Source organism: Bos grunniens, chromosome 8 (assembly GCF_055505025.1).
Source record: "Bos grunniens cultivar Pamir isolate PY7600 chromosome 8, Bosgru_T2T1.0, whole genome shotgun sequence".
Classification (NCBI taxonomy): domain Eukaryota; kingdom Metazoa; phylum Chordata; class Mammalia; order Artiodactyla; family Bovidae; genus Bos; species Bos grunniens.
The window spans coordinates 86344707-86364243 of NC_141172.1; the positions used below are offsets into that span (position 1 = coordinate 86344707).

The 19537-nt window shown below is 39.5% G+C and overlaps 1 protein-coding gene across 15 annotated transcripts in view; it reads left to right on the plus strand.

Annotated features, from left to right (window-relative positions):
- AUH (AU RNA binding methylglutaconyl-CoA hydratase) overlaps positions 1 to 19318 on the plus strand; it is a 183252-nt gene extending 163934 nt beyond the window's left edge. For 10 of the 15 annotated variants that reach the window (XR_015169249.1, XR_015169250.1, XM_086414457.1 and 7 more), the window contains 4 exons: positions 8512 to 8699; positions 13620 to 13670; positions 14848 to 14895; positions 18707 to 19318. Coding sequence is in view for 8 of the 15 variants with exons in the window: in XM_086414457.1 (XP_086270583.1) it covers positions 8512 to 8699; positions 13620 to 13670; positions 14848 to 14895; positions 18707 to 18784 (365 nt within the window). In the remaining 7 variants the exon portion in view is untranslated. The remainder of the gene's footprint in view (positions 1 to 8511; positions 8700 to 13619; positions 13671 to 14847; positions 14896 to 18706) is intronic. The other 5 variants (XR_015169245.1, XR_015169246.1, XR_015169247.1 and 2 more) reach the window with 2 other exon arrangements.
- Positions 19319 to 19537: the final 219 nt, after the last annotated feature.

Here is a 19537-nt window from a genome sequence, read left to right on the forward strand (position 1 = left end):
TGCTGACTTCCATCATGGTGCAAGGTGGCTGTCACTGCTCCAGGTGTCACATGTCGACATGGAAGCATCCTGGGAGAAGACCTGTTTATTCCTGGGTGTCTTTATTTCAGTGAGGAAAGACTGTCCTAGAATACCCCTGCAGACTTGACTCCCATGGAAGAAGGCTAGGGCATTGGTAGGGGTGGATGTCCAGCTGAGCATCACCTTCCTCCTGCATTTCTGCTATTCACTCACTTTAGTGGGCACTTCTCAGGGTTTTGCTCACTCCTCCTCAGCTCCTTTCTATCTAAACAGTCTCCCTAGGTGATCATATCCAGGCCCCTGACCTTGAATGCCATCTTTATAATAGTGATTATTAATAAACATTTGACTGTGTATCTAATCTCAAGCTTGACTGCTCCATAACATGGCCAGAGTGCACACCCTTTTTCCCAGTGTCAGGAAACACACTTCGTTCTAATTGCACTCTAGCCAGAAATCTAGGCATTAGATTGATTTCCCTTTCCCCTACAGCATTTTACTAGCAAGTTTGGACACTCACCCCAAATCCCTCCCCCTATCCCTTCCTGTGCTGCCCTGTATCAGTCCAAGCTGCCATTGTGTCTCACTTAGAGGACAGCAGTGGTCTCCACCTGGACACCCCACATTGATCTTACCCCTATAATCTTTTCTCTACCAAGCTTGTAAAGGAGCTTTTAAAATGCAAATTGAATTATGTCACTTACACTCAGAACCCCCCAGTGTCTTTATATCACACATAGAATAAGATGTAAACCTCCACTATATCTATATAATGTGAACCCTGCCTGTCCAAATTCACTTCTGCCACTTCCCTCACCGTAGCTACAGTGGCCTCCTTCTCTTCCTCAAACATGCTAAGCTTGGCTTCCCCATAGATTCTTTACATGGCTGATCTCATCACTGGTGTTCTGTCTGATCTTCGTGTAGCTTCCCTGTTAGTATTCAGACATGGGCCTCACCTTTATCAAACAGGCCCTCCCCAACCACCCAAACTAAGTTAGTCATCTAATGACTTTGGCCACCTGATTGCATCAGTTCTTCATCAGTTCTTTAGACTGAAGGCAGGAGGAAAAGTGGACAATAGAGGATGAGATGGTTGTATGGCGTCAGTGACTCGATGGACATGAGTTTGAGCAAGCTCTGGGAGTTGGTGATGAACAGGGAAGCCTGGCGTGCTGCAGTCTATGGGGTTGCAGAGTCGGACATGACTGAATGAATGAATTGAACTGAATGTTTATCTCAGTCTTTTCCCTGCCTTAAATTCTCTTTGTAACGTTCATCACAACCTCAGTTCTCTCTTGTCATTGTTTAATTGCCCTTTTCTTTCCTTTTGTTCTCTAAGATGTAAGCTTTGTAACATCTGGGATGGCCTGTCTCATTCACTACCATTTGTTCAGCACCTGGGACAGCATCTAGCACATATTTGATCACTTGACCAATAAATTAAGAGATTGAACAAATGGATTTTATTTGGGAAAAGTAGAACAAATAAACCCCCATTCAGCTTCATCTAACCATTTTTGAAGGAAAGAGAAAAACAAAAGTCCTAGTATATCGTATCATTCGTGATGTTGGAAAGCACATAATAGAAATTGGCTTTGGCTGCCGTATATGAAAAGGAAAATTTATTTTTATTTATCATCCATTCAGGACTCCTAGTCCTAAGAATTAACATCCAGTGAACCAGACCTGTCTTGGATGCCTGCTTTGCTGTGCCAGAGCAGAGAGAAGAAGGGTCTGGTTTTCTTGGCCTCCATTGGAGGAATTCTCTACTGTCCCAGCCTGTGTACAACTGGGGCAGGGGCGGTGGGGGGAGGGCGGGGGGGGTGGTGGGCAGGGAGACTGGGGGGTATTCTCCAACAGCAAGACCAGGATTTTAATGGGAACAGTGGATGTTGGGCAGCCAAAACATGACAGACGTTGAAAGCATTTGGGAAGTTGTTCTGAAATTTCTCTCTGAGCCTGTTGGAGCCATGAACAAGTCATATGAACATTTACCTACTTCCTCCATCTTCTTGACTCATAATAACCATAGCTTGTCCTCAGACGCACATCTTCACCAGTGGTTAATGTTCCTGCACCACTGTTTTCAGAAGATGCTCCCAGATGCCCTTTGGCTTTGTGTCAGCCACACAGTAAGCTGTAGTCCTTGCAGGTCCAAGGGACCCATGGGACCTGGGCCTGCTCCCCTTGAACTGTGCTCCAGCCATTCTGGTCTCCCTGTGCTGCTCTGTGAGTCAGATGCAATCCCCACAGGATCTGTGTGCTGTGCACCCCTTGATTCCTTCTGTTTTTGCCCTAGTGTCATCTCCTTGGCCATTCTGTCTAAACTGTGTGCACTCCAGGGATTTTTCAGTTCACAGCTGTATCTGCCTGCCTAGAATAGGAAGCTGCAGTAAGTACTTCAATGAGTGAACAAATGTGTAAGGTAATTTTGAAAATGAGTTCCAGAAGAGAAATTCCAAAACGGTCCCAAGTAACAAGTATACAGCATTTGAGGTACCTGTTCTGAAGTGGCGCGTACTCCTTTGGTTATGTAAATTATGTTGCCTATGACAAATGAATCATCTCCTACCTCTTGTTTTACAGCACTGGATCAACAGATCCCACTGAATCAAAGTCTCCTTGTTGACAGAGACAAAACAAAAAAGCCTTAGAAAACAACTGGCATTTTCTGAGCATGCCTACAATAGAAAGGGGAGGGTAACTGTCCACAATGCTCCCTCTTTTCATGACATAGCAATGTGGCTTTGGTATGCTATTTCTGTTTATTACTCTGATGGCCCTTCATGCAGATTCGTGGAACACAACAAAACACTTTTTCTGGTTGGTGATGAAGTGACTTAAGAATAGTTGTTTTTTGTGGAAGTAAAATATGCTCTAAATTTACTACCCTTGGAAAGGGTTAAATTACTTGTATTTTAGCAGGACTCTTGTGAGCTAGCTGTTGCATGGGTTCTCAGCTCATGTTCATGTATCTCTTCCTATTTGGTAGTTCTGTGGGGTACTTGCAAGAATGTCACATGAATGGCCAACCTGATACCATGATTTCATAGTATTAACATTGCAACCCAGGAGACCTGAGGCTTCCCACTGCCTGGAGAGCTTCCTGGGAACATAGGCAGAAAGTGGTGTGGGAGGCTTTTACTTAGTGGCCAGCTCTTTGTCTCCCTGTACTGTGCTCTTGAAAAATGATGTAGCACTTTTATCCCTATTACCTATATATTGCAGAACATTTTTGAAATACAGGCAAGCAGAATGAATAAAAAAATGATCATTATCTATCAGCTGGTCCCATAGAGACAGCTTTCTGGATTCATTTTAAATATGTATGTGCCTACTTAATATTATGCAGCTATTTGCATGTATCCCGGAGAAGGCAATGGCACCCCACTCCAGTACTCTTGCCTGGAAAATCCCATAGATGGAGGAGCCTGGTAGGCTGCAGTCCATGGGGTCGCTAAGAGTCGGACATGACTGAGCGACTTCACTTTCACTTTTCCCTTTCATGCATTGGAGAAGGAAATGGCAACCCACTCCAGTGTTCTTGCCTGGAGAATCCCAGGGACGGGGGAGACTAGTGGGCTGCTGTCTATGGGGTCGCCCAGAGTCGGACACAACTGAAGTGACTTAGCATTAGCATTATATGTATCCCATGCATACCTTTTATTTTATAAAATCAAGCCATGAATTTATTTCATAAGTTGCTTTTTACTTTTTTACCACATAGTAGATAAGAATCAGGCAGAGGTAGGTTTGAATTCTGTTTCTGCACCTAACTCTGTGACTCTTGGGCAAGTTACCAAACCTCCTGTGAGTCTCAGAGCAGGGCCCAAAGGACTCAGGGGTCAATGCTGGAAGCTTTTGGGATGGACAGTAGTGTAAGTCTGAATCAATCTCAGACCTGTTTGATTTTGAATATGTTAGGGCAGCAGTCAGAATGGAACTATTTTAATTCTACTGGGGATGACCCTATTTTTAGTTCTGATTAATTTCACCAGTCATTAAGAATATCTAGAGATGGCACTTAGTCATCTTGAACTCAAATCCCTATTGGAACTTAGCAGGTTGTGTGATCTGCTGAAGTAAGCCCAAAATAAGGAAATCAACTGACAGAAAAATACAACACACTTATCTTTGCTTTACCTCTGAGCTAATATTGGAATTTAATATTCAGAATTAATAAAAGGTGAGTTGAAATAATTCTCTCTGATACTCCATTCTGTATTTGGAACTTAAATCTGATGCCTTTTCTTCCACACTACATCTCAGGGGCACATTCTGTCTCCCAGGTTGCAGGGTGCAATGATGCACTGAACCTTGCTTTTCTAATGAGTTAATTGCTTTATTTCATAATAGAAAATAGCCTAAACAGAAGTACTTCCAAATTGGACTAGAATGTTGGCATAAAAGATTTTCTATTTGGAGTGACTATTCCTGAGATATTTGTAGAAATCTGAAATTCCACATCAGTCATGTTTAGTCTTCTGTGTGGTATTGCACTGCAGTTCAGTAACTTCTGTTTGTACAGCTCTTTGCTCACACTATCAGTATTAGTTGACAGAGACAAACAGGTCATATCATCTTTATAAAGGTTGAAATCACAAATGGTATATCCTTGAGGATAGTAAAGGGTCAGTTACCTTTAATTCCATAAAGTAAAAATATGGTTCAAGCTATCAGTCTTTGATTTCTGTGAACTGGATTGCAGCATATGAAAGTGAACCAGATAATTTCTTACTAAACAGGTTTCCTGAAGATTACGTTTTAGTAAGCATGAGGAAATCAAATCGCATATTTGTGTAACTATTTAAGCATGCCCGTTTTGACAAATAGTGTTAGGGAAACTGGATTCCTACCTGCAAAAGAATGGAGTTGGACATTTATACCATATACAATAATTACCTCAAAATGAATCAGATACCTTAATGTAAGTATTGAAAGCACAGAACTCTTAGAAGAAAACAGTGGAAAAACTTTTGACATTGGATTTGGCAATTACTTTTTGGCCATGACACCAAAGGCAAAGACAACAAAAGAAAAAAATAAATTGAATTTCCTCAAAATTAAAAATTTTGCCTGCCTCAAAGGATGCTATCAGCAGTGAAAAAGCAACCAATGAATTGGGAGAAAATATTTGCAAGTCATGCATCTGATAAGGGATTAATATCCAGAGTTTATAAAGAACTCTTTGAACTCAACAATGACAGAACAACCCAGTTAAAAATGGGCAAAGGGCCTAAATAGACTTTTCTCCAAGAAGATATACAAAGGGTCAATAAGCACAGAAAAAGATGCTCAAGTCACTAGTTGTTAGGGAAATGCAAATCACAAGTGCAATGAGATATCAGTTTATACCCGTTAAGATGACTGCCATCAAAAAACAGATAACAAAGTGTTGGTCAGAAATGTGGAGAAATTGGAACACTTTTGCCAGGTTGAGGGATAGACAATGGTGAAGTTGTTTTGAAAAAGTATGGCTGTTCATCAAAAATTAAACACAGACTTACTGTATTTTCCAGCAGTTCCACTTAAGGACATCTACTCAAACAAATTGAAAGCAGGGTCTTGAAGAGATGTTTGTGCACGCATATTCATCCCAGTATTATTTCTAATAGCCAAAAGGTGGAAGCAAGCCATATGTTCCTCAACTAATGAATGAATAAACAAAACATGATCAGCAGAATGAATAAACAAAACATATTCAGCATTATAAAGGAATGAAATTCTAACACATGCTACAGTATGAATGAACCTTGAAGACAGTTTGCTGAGTGAAATAAGCCAGCCACAAAAGGACAAATACTGTATGACTGCACTTACATGAGGTTCCTGATGTAGATACCTTGTGATGTCAACCAAAAAAGCCAAGTCTTGGATGCAGTGTTAGCTGTTGAGCCAAGTTGATGATTTTCCCTTAGATTCTGTGATGCGCTGTTCTCAGCAGAACAGAAAGGTCTCTTCAGCACCAGGTGTCTGAGCCTCACATCATTTCCTCCAGCAGACAATTGATCTGCATCCATTTCATCTAGCAGAGTTTAGAGTTCAGAGTTCTGTGCCATTCAGCTGTTTCATGAGGTTAAGTTTCATGCTGTTCCTTTGTTAAATTGTTACAAAATAATGTGATGAATGGGCTTAAGCTTTTTGGACTTGCAAAATACTGAGTTTCCATTGAATAAGAAGTGCACGCTAACAGTGACTGTTGAGGGTCACATGTTAATTTTGACCAGTCTACATTAAACTTTTCATAGAACACAACAAAGAATCATTCTCTAATGTTGTGCTTATTATGAATACTATAGCTATACGTTCTTTAGTCTCTTGAAAATCCTCCTCAGTTCCATGAGTAAATATAACTATCTGGGTTGTATTACTTGTATCTCTCTGTTCTGATCAGCTGCCATGAGAAATACCAAACAACTTGTCTTTTTCCATGAAGTTTATTCTGTAAGTTCTCAGACCTATCTTTACTACACTGAGCAACAAATTTGTCAGCGCTTCATTTTTCACACACATTTCTCGCCATGTCGCATAAAATACCTTTAAACGTACCATCTCTACCTGCTTGGGGAATGTAAGCAATAAGTAGCTGCAGTTTATAGAAGCAGTACTCTGTGCTATGCTGTCCTTAGTCGCTCTGCTGCTGCTTCTAAGTCGCTTCAGTCGTGTCCGACTATGTGCGACCCCATAGATGGCAGCCCATCAGGCCCCGCCATCCCTGGGATTCTCCAGGCAAGATCACTGGAGTGGGTTGCCATTTCCTCCTCCAATGCATGAAAGGGAAAAGTGAAAGTGAAGTCGCTCAGTCGTGTCCAACTCCTAGCGACCCCATGGACTGCAGCCTACCAGGCTCCTCCGTCCATGGGATTTTCCAGGCAAGAGTACTGGAGTGGGGTGCCATTGCCTTCTCCGCCTTAGTCGCTCAGTCATGTCGCTCAGTCATGTCCAACTCTTTGCAACCCCATAGATTGTAGCCTGCCAGGCTCCTCTGACCATGGGGATTCTCCAGGAAAGAATACTGGAGTGGGTTGCTGTGCTGTCTTTCAGGGGATCTTCCCAACCCATGATCAAACCCAGGTCTTCCCACATTGCAGGCAGATTCTTTACCAACTCAGCCACCAGGGAAGCCTAAACTCATTTATGTTCAAAAACAATCCCTACAGAAAATGTCAATCCTTTTGAGGTTTGTTTCTATTTATTTTTTTAGTAAATCACCTATATTTTCGAAACATGGTCATGGTTCTCAACATAATTGTTTAATAATAGCATCATAAGCTTCCAATACCAGTGTGCTTTGTTTGCTAAACACATAGGAATATACTTAATTATTGAAGGGATATATGTTTTCTTGAAACTTGACTCTCGTCTCCCCCCAACTTTTGATTGAGATGTGGGTAAGAAATGATTTTACCTTCCTTTTAAAATCGCTTAAAGAAAATCAAAACATCTCAGTCTACAGTATTGGAGTCGTAGGAAGTGGTGGAGGCTGTGGCAGCTTGAGTGCATTGTATCTAAAAGGTGCAGCTGCAGTTAACTTCCAGGTTAAAACTAATTTTTATATGAAATCACCCACTCAGTTTACAAATGTTGGCAGCTAATGCAGAATGAACTTCATGGGCAAAGAAACACAGTGAGCTCGTTCAGATGTGTGACCAACAGTTTTCTTTTTCTCCCCTGAACCCTCACAGTCAGCCTTTCCTCCGCCTCCGGTCAGCCCAGCTGCCACTTCGAGGATGAGACTTAGGGATAAGATTTAAGATTTGCAGCTGTTTTCATCTTCCTGTTGGTAGGAATTAAAGCTACCAATAAGAATATGACCTGCTTGTGTTTAGCTTTCTATTTAATGAAATCGCAGTCTCCTCACTTAAAGATACTGGAGTGAGCATGGATCTAATAGAATACTGCAACAGGGGATGATTAGCACTTGCCTTAAAAAAAATAAAACCATGGGACAAAGCCTGTTTTCATGAGCAATTATCTGTTTTTATTTTCATTAAAATTAGTTTACAGTTCATTTACTGTAAATAAGTCTTTAAAAGTACATGAGTTGAATTCCTCAGAATTTGATGTTTTATTTAAACTGAAGTGGAAATGCCAAGCTTGGTGGACCTGTCATTCCTCTTAGCAAATGAGCTAAGGGGAAGTAGGCTGCCCCAGCCCCCTCCACCACTGTGCGTCTTTTGGTTCCTGACATAGTAATGATTATGGATTGGATTCAGGAACACACCAGCTCTGTTGCCAGTGATGGACAGTGTCAGAATCACTTAATAGTGATACAAGATTCTTAAGTGCTTTTAGAGTTTTAATAATTTTTATAAAGTAATGAAGAAATGAGATTTAAGTTTTGAAGTAGTTTTCCAGTTACTTAATTTTAACATACAAACTTCTGGCCCTGGTTTGTTTTTCCAGTAGAAGACATGAAAAATTGAGATGTTAAAACGAAAGGGTGCCAAGTCATTGCACGCATTTTCTGTCTCATCCATGCTGTAGGGGGAACGCAGCGATTGCCGCGTGCCATTGGGATGTCCCTGGCGAAAGAGCTCATCTTCTCTGCGCGTGTGCTCGATGGCCAAGAAGCCAAGTCAGTGGGCTTGATCAGCCATGTTCTAGAACAGAACCAGGAGGGGGACGCTGCCTACAGAAAGGCCTTGGACCTAGCAAGAGAGTTTTTACCTCAGGTATTTAACTACTTTTCTTTTTTTTTTGCCCTTTGTTATAACCTTACAACAAATGGACAAAACCAGTGATCATCTTACCTACCTATAATGTCCTTTGCTTGCTTTCCAAGTAGAGAAGTGTACAGGTAGCTGTAAAACTAGAAATCGTATACTAGATTAACATTAAGAGCCTTCAGAATTAAGATTTGAAGGTAGTTCAAGGCCCTTACTGTAGCTGTACATTGATAACATATTACATGCGTGTTTATCACATGCAACAGAGATTCCCAGCAGCTTAAGTTGTTCGCCAGCTAGTCCTCCTGACCTGAACTGTACACATGGGCTTTCACACTGGATTGTCCCCAAACTGAAACACAAATAAATAAGGAGCCCACAGTCCATTATGTCAAGCGAGCTTTCATTGAGATCACTTACCTTGAGATAACCTGCTTAAATAGCACCAGTTTGTGTATCTTATTGTGTTTGGTTTCATGGTGATGGAGGCCTTGTTTTAACTCCTTTGTGCACAATCCACTTCTTCAGAAGTGCACTTCAAATCTGGGAATCACTGCACGTTTACTCACAGATCTTAATCCTCGTGAGCAGTAGTATTAATAATAAACAGAGCGTCAAGGGACCTATTGGAAGGGTTTCTTGATTCTCTGTTTCAGAAGTATTTTTCAAATAGTCCTTTGTTCGGAAATCATAGATTAAAGGATTTTTGCTAAGTAAACAATTAGTGATTTGTCTTTATTCCCAATGGATTGTAAAACTTTTATTATAGTTCCCTAACCAAACAGAGACATTACTTTGCCAACAAGGTCCGTCTAGTCAAGGCTATGGTTTTTCCAGTAGTCTTGTATGGATGTGAGAGTTGGACTGTGAAGAAGGCTGAGCGCCAAAGAATTGATGCTTTTGAACTGTGGTGTTGGAGAAGACTCTTGCGAGTCCCTTGGACTGCAAAGAGATCCAACCAGTCCATTCTGAAGGAGATCAGTCCTGGGTGTTCATTGGAAGGAATGATGCTAAAGCTGAGACTCCAGTACTTTGGCCACCTCATGCGAAGAGATGACTCATTGGAAAAGACTCTGATGCTGGGAGGGATTGGGGGCAGGAGAAGAAGGGGACAAAAGTAGATGAGATGGTTGGATGGCATCACCGACTCGATGGACATGAGTTTGAGTGAACTCTGGGAGTTGGTGATGGACAGGGAGGCCTGGCGTGCTGCGATTCATGGGGTCGCAAAGAGTCAGACACGACTGAACGACTGAACTGAACTGAACTGAACCATTTTTGGAGTCAAAATTACTTCCTTTCTAACTCAAGCAGTATTTGTAACCTCTTTTGAGGCCATGAGTTCTTTTGGGGACTCTCATGAATCTCTCTAGAAAAATGCATGCACCCTCCACATTTGTTCGGGGTTCTGTATCCAGTTTCAGGAGGCATCCTTGGAGTTCTTTGTTGTGAGACAGAGCCCAGGTCTGCTGTGGCACACCTGTCCCCTGCAAGCTGTCAGTTGGGGCCTCTCATTTGAGTTGGTTTCTAAAGCCACACTGCCCAGTGTTGGTGCTATTTCAGTCCTTCTCAATTAAGTTACGAGCTGTAAGCTCTTTCAGGGTGGGGCCCTTATATATGTTCATTCCCTGTTGGAGGTAACACAGAGCCTTATACTCTAAATCGATAGAGAGCTAATACAAGACTTTCACTACTTTAAGATTAAGAAAAGCTCTCATTGTAACTTTGGTATTAATGTTTCTTCAAAATATTAAGGAAACATCTAGCTAAAGAGAGATTAAAGGTGTACACATATCAGGAGAAGTGATAGTTTAACTCCATACAGATTTAGTGACTTCCTCTAGCTTAAAACTTGATGACCAGAGCATGTCTCAATTGAAGTAAAGCAATGTACTTAAGGAAGGTTTGGGCGTAATTCCAGTTCTGAGATTCACAGCCTCCCATGGTCCTTGGACGTGAGTGTTCAGCTCCCTGTTACAGGTCTCCGCCAGGGTGGCGGGTGGCTCATTAGCCAATTGGTGCCTCTGTGCTTCCTTTCTTTATCTCACTCTGAGAACTGGCTCTCTCGTATGCTATCTCGCTCGCGCACATGCGTGCTCTCTCTTTCTCTTTGTCTCTCTCTCAGTGCCCGCAGCTCACCCCACCCTAGAGCCTCCTTCTCCCCACCTCCACACTGACATCTGGCCGCACCCTGCCATGTGGTAAACCAGGCTGTCCTCCTCGTCCCTTTCATCTGAAGGACACCCTCTGAGAACATTAATTGCTAACATTATTTTTCCCCCAGCTGAAGGGAGATGTCAGATGACTTTGGAAAATGTGTAACTGTGAAACTATATGCAAAAGTTACAAAGCAGAATTTGAGATGGAACAATCTTTATTTTTAAAGATCTTGTTACTAAATGATGAGTCTCTAAGTAATCAGGAAACTCCTAAACAATTAGGATTTTTGCGTGATTTCTGTATTTGTGTGTATCTACTTCTATTTTTCTATCTGAGGGAAAAAATGGTTTGTATATATAGAAGAGACACTGGTTTCATATTTTAAAAGAGAAGCTAATTGAATAAGCGTTATATCTAATAGTGTTTTCATTTTCCTATTTCTCCAGTTCTGCCCAAAGTGTGGTCTGTGGACTAGCAGTCCAGGCATCCCTGGGAGCACGGCCCATCCCCGACCCCTGAATCAGTATCACCGTTTTAACAAGGGACCTGGGGACTTTTGTGCATGTGGAAGTCTGGCCAGCATTTGTCTGGGTCAGCTGGTGATAAAAGTGAAAGGATAAAATTCTCATTGAGAGGAGTACTCTGTTTTGTTCTGTTTTTTAGTGAATTGTTGATCTTAAAAAGAAATAGTACATACAAATTACATTTGGAAGAATTCTAACTAAGATACTTGCCTAAGTCTCAGAAAATTGCAGGGTCTTAAAATTTTTCAGCAGATGATTTAGGAATGAATTTAGGTAGGTTAAAACTGATAACCAAAAAAAAGGCATTTTTCATGCCATCATGCATTTATCATGCATTTATGCACTTACTGGATTCCTTTGTTGTGCCTCTTATTTAGAGCCCCTTGCATTTTAATTCAAAAGGTGCTTTAAACTATACCATTCAATTCTAATTCATCACTCATAACAATTTTCAGGAATTTAAAATGTGATCAAATAAATTCCATCTGGAGGATTATGGTTTTCTAAGACAAAACCTTCTCGCAGAGGGCTCTCAGTTTTGACCCTCACACATCTTGAAGGACTCATCTGGACCTGCAGCTTTTGTGTAACGTGGGAGTACCGCCTGGAGGACATGTCTTTACTAGTACATCATCATTGTGATTAATTATTGATGCCCAGGGAAGAACGATACAGATCCACTGGCTAAAACAGATGATATCTGCACTCCCATGTTAATCAAGAGCGTCAGCCTCATCTCCAGCCCAGTTCAGTTCAGTTCAATCTCTAGTCATGTCCGACTCATTGCAACCCCGTGGACTGCAGCATGCCAGGCTTCCCTGTCCATCACCAACTCCTGGAGCTGACTCAAACTCATGTCCATCGAGTCAGTGATGCCATCCAACCATCTCATCCTCTGTCGTCCCCTTCTCCTGCTGACTTCAGTCTTTCCCAGCATCTGGGTCTTTTCCAGTGAGTCAGTTCTTGTATCATGTGGCTAAAGTATTGGCACTTCAGCTCCAGCATCAGTCCTTCCAATGAATATTCAGGACTGATTTCCTTTAGGGTTGACTGATTTGATCTCCTTGCAGTTCAAGGGACTCTCAAGTCTTCTCAAACACCATTTCAGAAGCATCAGTTCTTCTGCGCTCAGCTTTCTTATAGTCCAACTGTCACATCCATACATGACTACTGGAAAAACCATAGCTTTGACTAGACGGATCTTTGTTGGCAAAGTAATGTCTCTGCTATTTAATATGCTGTCTAGGTTGGTCATAGCTTTTCTTCCAAGATGCAAGTGTCTTTTAATTTCATGGCTACAGTCACCATCTGCAGTGATTTTGGAGCCCAAGAAAATAAAGTCTGTCACTGTTTCCATTGTTTCCCCATCTATTTGCTATGAAGGAATGGGACCAGATGCCATGATCTTAGTTTTCTGAATGTTGAGTTTTAAACCAGCTTAAACTTTCACTCTTTCACTTTCATCAAGCATCTCTTTAGTTTCTCTTCCCTTTCTGCCGTAAGGGTGGTGTCATCTGCATATCAGAGGTTATTGATATTTCTCCTGGCAATCTTGATTCCAGTTTGTGCTTCATCCAGCCTGGCATTTCACATGATATACTGTGCATATAAGTTAAATAAGCAGGGTGACAACATACAGCCCAACCTTCTGTCAAACCACTGATGGGTATGTTAATTGTGCCAAACACTCTTACCTCCTTTTCTTTTTCCTACTTGTAGGGAGATTTGCTGAACAATAGAAAGCCTTCTACTGGACACATGCCACCTGCCGACGTCCTCCAAACATCTAGTGTGCTGTGCTGTAGCACGCTGTGGGCTCTGCGTCATGTGGTGATGCAGTAGTTTGCTACAATTACAATTTATTAATAATTAAAAGCCCTGCGTGCGTGCTTAGTCGCTCAGTTGTGTTCGACTCTTTGTGACCGTTTGGGCTGTAGCCATAGGTTTCTCAGGCAAGAATACTGGAGTAGGTTGCTGTTCTTCCTCTGGAAGATCTTCCCAGCCCAGTGATTAAGCCTGCATCTCCTGCGTCTCCTGCACTGCAGGTGATTCTTTACTCTCTGAGCCATCAGGGAAGCCCAAAGGCCTTGCAAATCTCCTAAAATGAATTTTCCGTCAGTTATCTTACAGCCATTGTTGCTTCTATACTATGGATCCAGCAAAGGGAATTTCTGAATTTAACTGTGATGTACAACATAATTTGCATTAATAATAGTTAAAATATGTTTTGTTTGAATTTTAGGGACCTGTTGCAATGAGAGTGGCAAAATTAGCAATTAATCAAGGAATGGAGGTGAGTGTCCTAAGCTTTTTGTTGGAATAGGTAGTGGAAATTAATTTAAATGAACCATTATTTTTTAATATTCTAAAATATTTACTGCTGTGATTACTGAAAGCTACTGAGGTGTTTTTTAGCTACATCAGTGATTTTAGTCTGCTTATAGCTGTAGTTGATTCAGTATCATAATCACAGAATTCAGTAATTTCACTTGTGCCTTGAAGCATATGACATGTTCATTATTTTTGCCATTGAGTTAATAGACTTATTGGCTAGTAGTTCATAGAAAACCAAAACAAAAGAGTATTCTGTGTATTCTCAGCACCATTATCATATTACCAAAAAAAAAAAAAATGTTCTAAGGAGAACTTCCTGTTGCAAAGCTCCTACTAAGCATGGAGACCATCTTTAACTTCTCCGTGTGCTTTCTCCAGTGAGACACAGTAAACCCTGTAGGGAGCCCTGGGGTTACTCTGGTGATATAGTCCAAAGGAGCGGAGGCCTTAGGACAGGGGAGAGATAAGCAGGCCAAGGGATCCATGCAGGCACCCATTTACTTTGGGCTTTGCATTATAGCAGTTGTATTTTGGATAAATTATAGGAATTTTAAAGAAAGACACTTCTTCCTTACAGACCCAGAAGTGCTATATTTTCCTGGGCTTCATAGCAGTAAAACAGGGTTGAATTTGTTAGCAGTAAACACATTTAAAGAAAATTTAAAGGCATTTGATTGGGTTTTAAAAATTCTTTCCTTCTCTAGGGGATATTTCTGACCCAGGGATTGAACCCGGGTCTCTTTCATTGCAGGCAAATTCTTTGCTATCTGAGCTGCCAGGCAATATATAGATATATCTTATGTACTTTATAAAGACTTCACCTACATTAACTCATTTGATCTTCCAATAACCCCATTTGGTAGATACTATAATTAGCTACTGGTTCAGATGCACCTCTCTGAGGCAAAAGCGGTTAAGTAACCTGTGTAAGCAAGGTTACACAGCTCACATATAGTAGACTCAGAATTTGAACCCAGGCAAGCTAAGTTTCTTATGCTGGTCATACTTCTGATTTGCTGTATTACATCAAAGAATTCTGTTCTTTTGGAATAAGGTTGTTAAATTTGAATTTATATTGATATACCATATTTTTAAAAAGTAATTCTTGCTAAAATGAGTTATATTTTTATTATCAGGTCGATTTAGTAACAGGATTAGCCATAGAAGAAGCATGTTATGCTCAGGTATGTGATAAAATCTCTTTAATTCATTGCAGATACACCCCTTACCTTCTGTATAAGTCAACTAAATTATATATCATGAGCAGATTTGACTCATGCCTATTACAGAATCATACAAATGGGTTGAAATTGTTTGTTTCTTTTCTTTAATTATCACCAGCTCTTGTGACTGATTCTGTTTCACTTAATGATGACTCCTGTCTACATAATTTAGAAAACCATTGGAATAATTGTTAGCAGCATTTGTTTTGTAGATGTCTCTCTGGCTCATGTTGTGTTTTCTGGGTGTGGTTGGAACCCTCACTTCAGGGCAGAGAGATGGGAGGAAGGCAGCTGTGACCATGTGCCTCTAGGGAACCTCAGAGTTTGAGACTCATTGACTTTTCCTGATGTTCTGAACCTTTTCTCCTACCCACTGAAAGTTCACTAATTCAATTACATATGGTTTTCTTTTTTATACACAAATTAATAGGGCTTTTTGTAGAGGAACAAATCTTCCTTCCTCCCTTCCTTTCTTCTGTCCTTTTTTAAATGAAAGATAACATTTTGTTTTAGGGCATGTAAAGTGGCCTAAGAGTTTTGTTCCACCTTTTCTGAGAATTGGAAACTGTGTTAGCTCCCATTTAAGCATGGTAGAATCATGAATTAGAAGCTAGAGCTAGAGTGTAAACTATGGTCTGTATATATAAGTTGCCACCTGTCATTGATGAACACATGCCATGAATGAACTAAATTACAAACCTCTTACAAATGGACAACCTCAGAGTCTGAAGAAAAATTTTAAAAGCATATTTGGCCACACCTTATCAAATGTAAAGGAATAGGAATTGTACAAAATAGTCAGACCACAAGGGAATTAAACTAAAACTCAGTTAAAGAAAGACAGATGAAACCCTACCTATTAATGGTGAGATTTAATCTTTTTAATAAGATTGAACAGTGTGCTTCTAAATGACATGTGTCAAAGAGAAAGTTTCAAGAGGAATTAAGATATATTTTGAGCTAAATCAAAATGAAAATATAGCTTATCAAAATTTGTGGAAATACATCAAAAATAATGTTTAGAGAGAAATTTATAGCATTAAATGTGTATATTAGAAAAGAAAGTTCTTTTCTAATTCTAAAAGAAGTCAATTTATCAGAAATGCAAGAAAGGTTATTATTCCTGATCCTGTTGACACTGAAAGGATAAAAGAATACTGTGAACTATGTATGACCACAAATCTGATAACCTAGATGAAATAGACCAATTCCTTGAAAGACAAAATACACCAAAATTCATACAAGGAAAAACAGATAATCTGAATAGTCCTATGTTTTTAATACAGATTAAATCAATAATTAATAAGCTTCTGAAATAGCACCAGGCCCAGATATTTTTCACTGGTGAATTCTACCAGACATTTAATGAAGAAATTATGCCAATTATCTACAGCCTTTTCCAGAAAATAGAAGCAGAGGGAATATTTCCTAACTTATTCCATTAGGACAGTGCGTGTGTGTGTGCTGACACTTAAGTCGTGTCCGATTCTTTGCAACCCTGTGGACTGTAGCCTGCCAGGCTCCTCTTTCTCCATGCAAGAATACTGGCGTGGGTTGTCATACCCTCCTCCAGGGGATCTTCTGAACCCAGGGATCAAACCTGCATCTCTTACATCTCCTGCATTGGCAGGTGGGTTCTTTACCACCAGTGCCTCTGGGAAGCCCAAGGACAGTATTAACCTCATAACAAAACTAAAGATATTACAAGAAAGGAAAACTGTAAACCACTATCTCTCATGAATATAGATATAGAAATCCTCAACAAAATAATAGCAAACTAAATCCAGCAATCTATAAAAGGAATTATATGCTACAACCAAGTAATATTTTTTCCCCAGATATGCAAGGCTGGTTCAGCATTCAGAAATCAATATAATCCAAGCTAAAGAAGGAACTTTGGTGAAAGAAATCACTATTTAAATTAATAGATAGCTCATATTCATGGATAGCAAGACTCAATATTTTAAGATATCACTTCTTCCCAACTTGATCATACATGTAGTGCAATCCCAATAAAAATGCCAGAAAGCTATTTTCCTAATACTGGCAAACCAGTTCTAAAGTTTATATGTAAAGTCCAGAGACATAGATTAGCCACCACACTAGTAAGGAGCAAGGTTGGAGGAATGGCACTACTCATCTTTAAGACTTACAGTAAAGCTGCAGTAATCAAGAAAGTGTGGTTCTGGCAAAAATAAAGACAGATAGGCTAATGAAACAGAATAGGGGACTCAGAAATAGATTCATACAAATGTAGTCAGCTGATCTTTGACAGAAGAGCAAAGGCAATTCAATGAAGAAAAGTAATCTTGAAAATCAATAGTACTAAAAGCATGTGGACATTCAACTACCAAAAAAGAAAGAATCTAGTCATTAACCTTATACCTTTTACAGAACTTAACTGAAAATGACCTATAGACTTATTTTTAAATGTAAAATGAAAAACTATAAAACTTCTTGAAGTTAGCATAGTAGAAATTCTAGGTGACCTCAAGTTTGGCAGTGGCTTTTTAGATATAATGCCAAAAGTGTAATTCATGAAAGAAAAAGAATTTATGTTTATTAAAATTAACTTACTACTCTGCAAAAGACTGTGAAGAGAATGGAAAGATAAGCCGTAGACTGGGAAAAATATATTTGCAAAACATATCTGATAAAGGACTTATATCCAAGGTACAAAAAAAGCTTTTTTAAAACTCAAATAGCTTTTATAGTAAGAAATAGTAAGAAAATAGCTCATTAAAAAGAAGATATAAGGTCTGAAGAGATACCTCACCAAAGTAGGTATACAGAAGGCAGATAAGCATAAGTAAATATGGTCCGCATCATATGATATTAAGAAATGCACATAAAAACAGGATTTCCCAGTTTAGCCATTTCTTATATAATTTTACCACATGACCTAGTGGTCATGCAATTTTGCATTTACCCAAATGAGTTGAAAACCTGTGTCCACGCAAAAGCTACACAGTGGTGTTTATTATAGCAGCTTTACAAAGCTGCTATTCCTAAGTTTTGTAAAACTTGGAAACAACCCAGATGACCTTCAGTAGGTGAATGAATAAAAGCTGTGGTATTAATATGTGCATTCAGTGGGGTGTTTGTTACTCAGCAGTGAAAGGAAATGAGCTACTCTGCCAGGAAAAGACAAGAAGGAACCTTAAACACATATGGCTAAATAACAAATTTTAATCTTAAAAGTCCATACTATATGACTCCCGATTATGTGACATTCTGGAAAAGACATGGGCGGGGGCGTGGTCAGGGATGACTAGGTAAAGCATTAGGGATGTGTAGCCAGTCAGCTTGTTTTCTATGATGCTGTAATTAATGGTGGATACATGACATTATGTGTTTGTCAAAACGCATAGAATATCCCTAATGTTACTATGGACTGGTTAATAATACTGTGTCAGTATAGGCTCATTAGTCATAACAAATATATCACGTTAATAAAGGATGTTGATAATAGGGGAAACAGTGAGGGGCTTGAGGGCAGTATATGGGACTCTGAACTTTCTGCTTAGGTTTTTAATAGACCTAAAATTGTCTAAAAAATAAACTCTTAATTGTATTGAAGTATGTTTAGTAAAATGGAAGCAAAAAGCACATTGGAGTTAGAATGATAAATCTGCTCATGTAATTTAAATTGTTCAGATGATTTCACAATTTTAGATTGTCTTTTAATTAGTTTCCTTAGATAAAGCTCATTAAACTTTTATAGTTGTTTTTCATTTTGGGCACAGATAACGTACTGTTTTGCTTCTCTTAGACCATTCCAACAAAAGACAGACTTGAAGGTCTTCTTGCTTTTAAAGAGAAAAGGACCCCTCGCTATAAAGGAGAATAGAAGAAACAGAAATCTTTAAAATGCCAATGTAAAAAATAATACTCCTGGAAGTACCTTTCAGATCCACATATGCCTCAGCACCTGGAATTGCAGTGACCAAAGTGAAGAACGAGTTATCTGTGTACTGAATTAAGTATCTGGAGTGGGCCCATATGTGTATTTTGTTCAAATATGTATCATCATACTCATTCAGATTTGTAAGCTAGTTGTGTATACTGTCAAAAACACCAATTCAAAATTAGGTATACATTTTTAAATACCTCCTGCATATGAGGCTTTCTGTTCTTAATTTTTTTAATGTGAATAATTTATATATTATACTCTCTAGGAAAAAATATTGATTGTATGTCTCCTGTGCTATAGTATGAAAATAAATTTTATTTCTATACACCAAAAATGCGAAGTTATACCAAATAAAGTTTCTAAGGGATTGTATATACATGCACCTACAGACTTACATCTCATACTGAAAAAGGAGTTGATAGGATTCTGAGTGAAAATTACCAAATATGAATAAAATTAGTGAAAAGAAAACTTGGAAATTTTTCTCTTACCCCATTCTTTTTGTATTGAATAAGTCATTGCATGTTGGATTTTAGAAGAATCCACCTATCTATTGCTGATTCTATCAGGTGACCTCTTTATGTAGTCAGTCTTAGAATACAGTGTGGATGGTGGAGAATTAATCCAGTCAGAGACTGGGGCCAAAGGCCTCGTGCAGCCAACTGGAGGCCTGGTACAACCTTGAAGCCC